Source organism: Ctenocephalides felis, unplaced genomic scaffold, assembly GCF_003426905.1.
Source record: "Ctenocephalides felis isolate EL2017-DRISC unplaced genomic scaffold, ASM342690v1 CF-g0.4_SCAFFOLD_01886, whole genome shotgun sequence".
NCBI lineage: Eukaryota > Metazoa > Arthropoda > Insecta > Siphonaptera > Pulicidae > Ctenocephalides > Ctenocephalides felis.
Genome location: NW_020538040.1, coordinates 102,179,138 through 102,187,681, shown reverse-complemented (window position 1 = coordinate 102,187,681; position 8,544 = coordinate 102,179,138). Strand labels below are relative to the sequence as shown.

General features: G+C 29.8%; 4 protein-coding genes across 4 annotated transcripts; 2 read left to right on the top strand and 2 right to left on the bottom strand.

The window, feature by feature from the left end:
- Positions 1 to 616: 616 nt before the first annotated feature.
- On the top strand, positions 617 to 1,669 carry LOC113377176 (serine/threonine-protein kinase 16-like). The gene has a single exon (XM_026617400.1). The coding sequence runs from the start codon at positions 701 to 703 to the stop codon at positions 1,667 to 1,669; it is 969 nt and encodes a 322-aa protein (XP_026473185.1). The 5' UTR covers positions 617 to 700.
- A 516-nt stretch (positions 1,670 to 2,185) lies between these two features.
- On the bottom strand, positions 2,186 to 2,955 carry LOC113377178 (vacuolar protein-sorting-associated protein 25-like). The gene is made up of 2 exons (XM_026617402.1): positions 2,804 to 2,955; positions 2,186 to 2,663 (listed from the first exon to the last, which is right to left on the bottom strand). The coding sequence occupies exons 1-2, from the start codon at positions 2,851 to 2,853 to the stop codon at positions 2,186 to 2,188; spliced, it is 528 nt and encodes a 175-aa protein (XP_026473187.1). The 5' UTR covers positions 2,854 to 2,955.
- Positions 2,956 to 3,076: 121 nt separating this feature from the next.
- On the top strand, positions 3,077 to 6,652 carry LOC113375612 (probable leucine--tRNA ligase, mitochondrial). The gene is made up of 11 exons (XM_026615543.1): positions 3,077 to 3,265; positions 3,330 to 3,542; positions 3,701 to 3,943; positions 4,045 to 4,144; positions 4,199 to 4,975; positions 5,039 to 5,199; positions 5,302 to 5,506; positions 5,562 to 5,797; positions 5,860 to 6,030; positions 6,158 to 6,262; positions 6,337 to 6,652. Exons 1-11 carry the CDS (start codon positions 3,161 to 3,163, stop codon positions 6,568 to 6,570), a joined length of 2,550 nt encoding a protein of 849 aa, XP_026471328.1. The 5' UTR covers positions 3,077 to 3,160; the 3' UTR covers positions 6,571 to 6,652.
- On the bottom strand, positions 6,601 to 8,244 carry LOC113377177 (gamma-glutamylcyclotransferase-like). Its single transcript, XM_026617401.1, has 3 exons — positions 7,926 to 8,244; positions 7,155 to 7,288; positions 6,601 to 7,009 (listed from the first exon to the last, which is right to left on the bottom strand). Exons 1-3 carry the CDS (start codon positions 8,034 to 8,036, stop codon positions 6,703 to 6,705), a joined length of 552 nt encoding a protein of 183 aa, XP_026473186.1. The 5' UTR covers positions 8,037 to 8,244; the 3' UTR covers positions 6,601 to 6,702.
- Positions 8,245 to 8,544: the final 300 nt, after the last annotated feature.

Here is an 8,544-nt window from a genome sequence, read left to right as displayed (position 1 = left end):
GGAGTTGACCCCAGCGTTTTAATAAATAACTTCTATTTTTACTTTAGTTTTTTATTTGACACTTTACACTTTAGTGTTTTATTTGACACAGTAAAAATTAATCAGACAAAATAATAGCCACTAAAATTGACACTAGCCTGGCTGAGTTCTGAACAGAAAATGAACTGAAATTTCGATCTCGTGTCGGCATTTAACAAAGGATTTTGGGACATTGCATCGAAATCAGTGAAACCGCTGATTTTGAAATTAATGCTTGAATAAAATATGCAGATATATAATTTGATTTGACAAAATACTAATGAAATGCCAGTTTGAAAATTATAGATCCTAGAATTTTCAAGAATTAAGAAACTAGATATATAATTTATATTTAAAAAATTTCAAATGATATAATATATTATATGATAATTTCAATTAACATAAAAAATTATGTTCATAAGCATATTGTTAATCTAATTGTTACAAAATAATTGTCACAATGAGTGATTCTAACGTACATTTAATATTATGAATTTGAAAATATTCATGGAAAATCGTATTCATCGAAAAAGTTTCCCAGACTGTATCTCAATATTTTGGTGACGTTGACAGTTGACAGGCGTATCGCGTATGCCATGATATTATCTGTCAAAAATATTAGAAAGTAAAGATAAGTAACAGGCGATATGTAAATAAATTTATATAGATTCATTTTATTTATATGTTTAATAATATGAATAGTTTAGGACTAAATATCATATTTAAAATGGGTTGTTTATGTTCGCGTGAAGTAGTTCATATTAATAATTGTAAATACAAGGTCCTCGATCGTCTCGGTGAAGGGGGCTTCAGTAATGTTGATTTAGTGCAAAATGAACACACCAAGAAAAAATACGCTTTGAAAAGAGTTAAGTGTCACAGTAAGGAAGATGAAAAAATTGCCATGAAAGAAATTGAGATTCATAGAAAAATTCATCATATCAATGTGATAGAGTTATTAGATTCTGATATTAAAGGACAGGCAGATATTGTGATAAATGCAGTCAGTGAAGTATATATGTTGCTTCCTTATTATCGACGAGGTACTCTACAACATCACTTAGATTTAAAAGGAATACGTAAAGATCATTGGAATGAACACGAACTGTTAACAATGTTCTTAGGTATCTGTGAAGGTGTCAGAGCATTTCATGAAGCAACCCCAGAGCCGCTGGCTCATCGAGATCTCAAGACAGCCAATATATGTCTTGAAGATGACATGACCCCTGTTATAATGGACCTTGGATCTGCAACAGAAGCCAGAGTGAAAATATGTGGTGTGCAGGATGCCCAAAAGTTACAGGAATTGGCCAGTGAAAGGTGTTCAATGCCGTATAAAGCCCCAGAGTTATTTAATGTCGAAAGTTACTGTATGGTCGATGAAAGAACTGATATATGGAGTTTGGGTTGCATTTTATATGCAATGTGTTTTTTTAAATCACCATTTGATATAATATATGAGCGTGGAGATAGTGTAGCTCTTGCTGTGATTAGTGGCAATATTACATTCCCAGAGGAAGGTCCTTATGATGGAGCAATACATGATTTGATTGCATTTATGCTAAAATTAAATCCGATGGAAAGACCTTACATTTACAGTGTTATTGAAAAAACTGTAGACTTATTGGCTCAATATGAAAATAAAGTTTAATATATTTGATGGATTTTTAATCATGTTGTTAATTTAATTTTTGCTTTGAATCTATAAAATTTTATGTTTTTGATGTTTTTTAGATTTTATTTTTAAAGTCTTTATACTGTACAAAATAATTTTAATTAAAATTTTTGCATCATTTGTATTTCGTTGATAATTGGGAAAAAAATATATCGATTGCAACTACAGTTAAAGTATGAAAACGACATTGAATATTCAATAGTAACATGAAACAAAGAAATTTCTAAACTAACTAAATACTATTTGGAAGAATTAAAAATTAAAATATTAGATCCAAGGATTCAGAAATTCGGCTAAATAATAGGTAAATGAAAATACGTTACATTATCAAATTGATGGTGCTAATGAATAGTTGAATATAAGTGGAAAAAATTAATTGCTGAAAATAAAGAGCAATTAGATTTTAAAGTATATAAAAAAATATAGTATAAATAATTTATCAACACATTATACACATTACACAATATATTATATAAAAATTAAAAATAATCATTAAAAAAACTTCACGCCTTGATTATCATCAAACATTATGAGTTCACATTTATTTTCAGATTCTAATTTTCTCAAAGCTTTAATTAGAACATTAGTATCAAGACCATAAAACTCCATATTTGTGGTATCTTCACCAGAAACAAGTTCAAACAAAGTTAAAACTGTGTTTACTTGTCCATTTTCTTGGGCCCAATCATATAAAATTGAAGCCCATTCTTCTAGTGTATGCCAATAGATCTCCCACCTATTTTTTAATTTATCTAAAGGAGCTGCATTTCCAGTTTTAGCAAGATCTTCTAGAATAAGAACTATTCCTTCTTGAGATAGTTTTCTATCAATTGCTGCATTATTGAATAAGGGAGAATTTAAAGATTCTCCCACATCTAATGTGCTCTGCTTTGTGGATTTGTAATATTCCAAAACTAAATTTCTCCATAGTGTGATTTGTCTAGATTTAGTCTCTTCATGAACTTGAATGCTAACAAAAATAAGATGGCTAATTAATATATAAGGTCCATATCGGATATACTTGACAATTATTATCACAACTACTGAAAATCAAGTACAGGTTGTTTTGAGTAAATATAAATCTTTTGCTATTCATATGAGGAAACTTACGTGAAGAACGGAGGAAAACTGTATTGCCACGGCCATTCTATTTCAGCCATTTTTCAATACACAGAAATTTATATATATAATAAATATATTATCATTTAATCGTAAAAGCTTTCGTCTACTCAATCATTGATCATTTTCATTTGACAGTTCTACACAACTATGTGTTCTGCTGTCAATGTCACATTCATATTCATAAATAAATCGTGGCAGATGGCAGCACTGAATATCAAAAGCAGCAACCGGCAGCAAACAGCATTCCGAGATGCGAACTTAACCAAGAAATACCTTGTGTAATATTGGCGTGAACATAACCTGCACAGTTAAATATTATTTATTCCAATATTGTTATTGATTGTTATGATTCGAAGAATATCCTATATTTGTTTAAATAAAGTATTAATTAAACAAAAATGTACGCTACGGATGTCACATAGAGTGTATTGTTCTGGATTGGGTTTATGGGTAACAAAATAAATGGGTGATTAAATATTTTGATATTTGGATGCAAACTATTATGATATTTTAGAAAGAAGATATATCTATAGATATCAAACATGCTATTGAGTCTCATTGGCGTACTAAATTATATAATCGCCCTTTCGACGATCATAATACTAAAGACAAGTACTATGTTTTGTCAATGTTTCCATATCCTTCTGGACAGCTTCACATGGGGCACGTTCGAGTATATACAATAAGTGATACAATGGCTCGTTTTTATAGGATGAATGGTAAAAATGTAAGCAAATCTCTTTCACGATCTAGCTTGTAGTTTCTACTGCGGCAAATATGATAATTTTCTTTAAAGTATTCTTATTGTTTAGATGCTTACGTTTTTCGTAGATATTCAAATTATTAGCTTAAACATGTTAATTGAAGCGTGACTAATTTTTATAGGTTCTTCATCCTATTGGTTGGGATGCTTTTGGCTTACCTGCAGAAAATGCTGCAATCGAACATAATGTTTCAGCAAAATCATGGACTGAAAGAAATATACAGAACATGAAGAAACAACTGTATCAGCTAAGTTGCTCTTTTGATTGGGATAGAGAAGTTACAACATGTAGCTCTGACTATTATAAATGGACACAATATTTATTTTTAATGCTTTTCAAAGAAGGACTAATCTATAGAAAATATGTAAGCACTTCATTAATGTTACAGAAATATAATAATATGCAAACATATATAAAGAAATCTAAAGATTATGTAAGTGTGTTTATTCATATTACTTAATATAGGCATTGGTCAACTGGGATCCAGTTGATAATACAGTACTTGCAGATGAGCAGGTAGATGACAATGGTTGCTCTTGGCGATCCGGAGCAAAGGTATTAAAATGCACAAAATTTGAAACATTGGATTGGTGAGAAACATGTGATGGTCATACAATAGATTTTGAATTAGTAAATGCATCCAATATTAAATCTTTGACTGTATGGACAAAACATATAGAAAAAATAGATGAAGCGACATTTATTGCAGTTACTCCAAATTCCATTTTCCACCAGATGGAGAAAGGCAATAAACTGAACAATGGATTTTATAAACTACATGTCAAGGCTAAGAATCCATTCACGGGCAAACTTTTGCCTATATACATAACAGATCAAGTTGAGTACCCACCAGAATGTGACTGTCATATTGGTATACCAAATGAATCCGAAGTAGATGCTACATTTTCTAAAACTGTAGGGCTTGAATTTGAAATAAATAATATGAAAACTGGAGAGGAATATGCTCAAATTAAAGAGGATAGGTTAAGAAAAGCATTGGAAATGAAAATTGGTGGATATGAAACAAGTTCTAAGTTGAAGGATTGGTTGATATCTCGTCAAAGGTATTGGGGTACTCCAATTCCTATTGTTCATTGTGATAAGTGTGGTTTAGTACCTGTACCTGAGAAGGATTTACCTGTAGAATTACCTAAAATTAGTGGTGCATTAGACAAAACTTCATCTCCACTGAAAGATAATACAGAATGGCATAAAACTAGTTGCCCGGTATGTTTAGGTGCTGCTGTAAGAGAAACCGACACCATGGATACATTTGTGGATTCAGCATGGTATTATTTGAGGTATATTGATAATAAAAATCCAAATGAGCCATTTGATGCATCAAAAGCGAAACAAATTAATCCTGTTGATTTATACATTGGTGGAAAAGAACATGGTACACAATTGCATTTATATTTGTATATAAATATATCTTTTATATATATAAATTTAATTTCAGCTGTATTGCATTTGTATTATGCACGATTTATGAGTTATTTCTTATATTCTATGGGTCTGTTGAGTCATCCTGAACCATTCAAACGATTATTAGTTCAAGGAATGGTTATGGGACAATCATTCAGGGTAAAGAGCTCTGGCCAGTATGTCACAGAGGATCAGGTTACACTTTACTTTTTGTAAATATATATATATATATATATATATATATATATATATATACATACTATACATCTACTTATGGAATACCTATCTTTTTAATAGGTTGACATTATTGATAAGAAAAAAGGCAAAGCAGTTTTAAAAAATTCTGATGAACCTGTAATCATGACTTGGGAAAAGATGTCTAAATCTAAAAAAAATGGTGTTGATCCACAGGCTATGTTTAATGATTATGGGACTGATACAACAAGGTTATTAATTTTAGCGGATGTTGCACCTACATCATTTAGACATTGGACTACAGCTAGTATGAATATATTTCAATAAACACATGATTAGATACTAATCAAGTGTTATTTCAGCATTTCCTGGTATCCTAAACTGGCAAAGACGGTTATGGTTGACATTGCGAGATTTTATCAATCATCGATCAAATTACAAAGAAGTAGATTTTATGGACCCTGATTTTATAGAGCATGAAACTAAATTGTTTGACTCTAGAAATTTTTACGCATCAGGGGCTACTTTTAATTATATTTCTTCTCACCAACTGAGTGTAGCAATATCTAAAATGCAAGGGTTGACAAATTCACTAAGAGTGAGTAAATGATATTGGTTAAAACTATTGGTGGTATGTATATGTAAGTAAAATAATTCTAGAGGGCTATACCACCAGTTATTGCTCAAGGACTGCAGTATGAAAGAGCTTTAGGATGTCAAATTTTACTTTTAGCACCGATGGCTCCACATTTTGCATCTGAATTATGGTCAGGATTTACAAATGTTCCACGATTAGAGCTGACTCAACGAAATTATGGTTCTAAGAATTTGGTAAGTTATTCTATTATATTTGAAATTATATTTTTGTTTGAATATAAGATTTGCAAATGTATCATAAAATCTTCATAGTAACCATTGCAGATTTACTGATTATACTGATATTTTTTTTTTGTTATAGTTCTTATTACATATGCAACAAAATGAATTCGATTACAACAAAAGTGTGTTTGAGCAACGTTGGCCTGATGTAGATCTCCACTATAATCTCGATTTAGCGATAAAGGTTTGTGATATATTTCAAAATTTTTTTTACTATAATTATGATTGTGGCATTCCAACAACATATGCTTGTTTTAGTTTAATGGAGAGGACCACAGTGTAATAAAAATTCCAAGATTTAAGTTAGATGTTTTAGGTGAAGATGTAGCCTTAGAATTAGCAAAAAATGAAAAATCTGTTAGTGAAATGTTAGATACTCTAGGGCTTCGTAAATATACATATCATGTGCATAAGGGATATGAGGCTGAATTGAACTTGATAACAAAGTTTATACCGAAAAAGAAAAAAAAGTCGAAGAAACAAGTAATTTGATAGTTTAGTTGTAATTTTAAGCTAAATATTTATAAACATTGCAATAGACATTCTTAAATATCATAATAAAAATAAGCTTGTACCAGTGATTCATTTCATATTGTTATACATATTTCTCAATATGTCATTTTTCTAAACTTTGTGGGACAGTAATATACCAAGTTCCTTCCGTAATTGTTCATCTCCAATATTTCCATTATGAGGAATGCTTCTAAGCATTTTTAAATAACTGTCTGGTAATCCAGATTCTAACGCTCCTTGAATAATTGTCTCAAGATATATCAAACTAGGCTTCCTATCTTCTGGAAAAGGTTCACCCGGTTGCAACGGAGCAGGCAGTTTACTTTGCTCATATATTCGGCACGATACATTTTCGCCACTCTTAGTTTTGATGTTTACATCTTTAGCAAAGTATGTGTTTAAATGTACACCTTCCTGTCTAATGAAAAAAAAAAATTACTGAACAAGCTCATTTATGAGTCAAGGATGTGTACACAAATTTTAATTTCTACCGCTATATAAAGAATCATTTCTATAATACTTTATATTGAAGTAATATAAGTTCCGTTAAAGCTTAAACTTACTTGTCAAGGCTTGCAAGATTTTTATTATCGATTTCCCATATAGCACCCCAAACATGCTCACCCACTTTTGGTACAACTGTGGCAGACGCACCTCCCCATTTTTCTGAGTATCTATTGAAATCTAAGCAATAATCCTGAAAGATGTATTTAATAATAACATCAAAATGATATATATTAATTATTAAAATACTTTATTGAGTTATTTTAGAAATATTTAAAAATCAAATGATTATGTTACCTTATAGAAATCAACACTTCATAAATAAATAAAACTTCGAAAGATTCAACATTGAAATATGACATGAATCTGTATGGGGTTTTTCAAAAATATTAACAAATCAAAATTTATTCGTTAAATTTAGATTTTATTTAGTTTGCAAATCATCAATCTTATTAACTTTCAATTTTATACTTTTATTATAGCACTTCAGTTATTTGACTATACTTAAAAAAAAAAATGTTTAGGTATAATAAAAATGTGTTTAATAAAAAATTTAGTATCAGATTCAGACTCGTTACTACCATAATTTTGAAGTTGTTTTTATGTTTATTTTATTAATTTTTCAACTAAATAACTACAGAAGCCATATAATTTATATTAAAAAAAATCATTTATATGCAAATTACAAAATGTATTCATATACATTATTTATCAACAATCTATTTTACAAATCACTATAATACAACTCATTTAAAGATATACATAATGTGTATATAGCACAAGTGCTTTAAATAGCATTTTTTAAAAATATATTCATGTTACATTCATACCAATAGCTTTCCAACGTCTTTTCTAACTGCCGAAGGATTATTAATATGAATTCTTTTCGCTAATAAATTACTTCCATACGCGAAGTACAAAAATGTGTTCGGGTTAGGCATCACCACTGATATATAAACAAATTAGTTTTAAAAAAAATGTCAGCTGTTATAGTATATTGAATTATGTTTATTCAATACGACACTTTAATCACAATTCACTTAATTAGCTAAATAGTAAATGGAATAATTTTAATCACGTGTAAAAAGATTGGAATATTTCCACACCAAACCGCTCCCAGAACAAATCGTTTATGTTATGAATTTGACGCACGGAGCTGTCTTATTGACGTACGGTTGATTCGTTCGGTGTTGTTCGATGGTTGTCGGGAATCGAAATGGCGACTGTTGCTTGTCAAATTTTGGCGCGATGTATAAATTCAAACGTTGTCAAAAATGTTGCGCAACTTTATCAAGTTTTGAGAATTTGAATAAAATTCATTTATTACATTTCTTCCTTGCATTTATTATTATTTCATTCAACTTTCTTTCTTTGAAAAAGTTACTTTTTTATTTTTAGATAAATTCCTTAGTTAGTGCTGAAATGTAAAATACATAACGAAAAAATTAA

Bases quoted from the DNA above. Each gene is read 5' to 3' on its own strand.
- LOC113377176 (XM_026617400.1), top strand. From the start codon at position 701: ATGTTTAATAATATGAATAGTTTAGGACTAAATATCATATTTAAAATG.
- LOC113377178 (XM_026617402.1), bottom strand. From the start codon at position 2,853: ATGGCTGAAATAGAATGGCCGTGGCAATACAGTTTTCCTCCGTTCTTC. The intron at 2,664-2,803 runs GTAAGTTTCCTC...TATTTTTGTTAG, and splicing joins AGTTTTCCTCCGTTCTTCAC to CATTCAAGTTCATGAAGAGA.
- LOC113377177 (XM_026617401.1), bottom strand. From the start codon at position 8,036: ATGCCTAACCCGAACACATTTTTGTACTTCGCGTATGGAAGTAATTTA. The intron at 7,289-7,925 runs GTATGAATGTAA...TACATCTTTCAG, and splicing joins AAGACGTTGGAAAGCTATTG to GATTATTGCTTAGATTTCAA. The intron at 7,010-7,154 runs GTAAGTTTAAGC...TTTTTTCATTAG, and splicing joins AATCTTGCAAGCCTTGACAA to ACAGGAAGGTGTACATTTAA.
- LOC113375612 (XM_026615543.1), top strand. From the start codon at position 3,161: ATGATTCGAAGAATATCCTATATTTGTTTAAATAAAGTATTAATTAAA. The intron at 5,200-5,301 runs GTTACACTTTAC...TCTTTTTAATAG, and splicing joins AGTATGTCACAGAGGATCAG to GTTGACATTATTGATAAGAA. The intron at 5,507-5,561 runs GTATGAATATAT...GTGTTATTTCAG, and splicing joins TAGACATTGGACTACAGCTA to CATTTCCTGGTATCCTAAAC.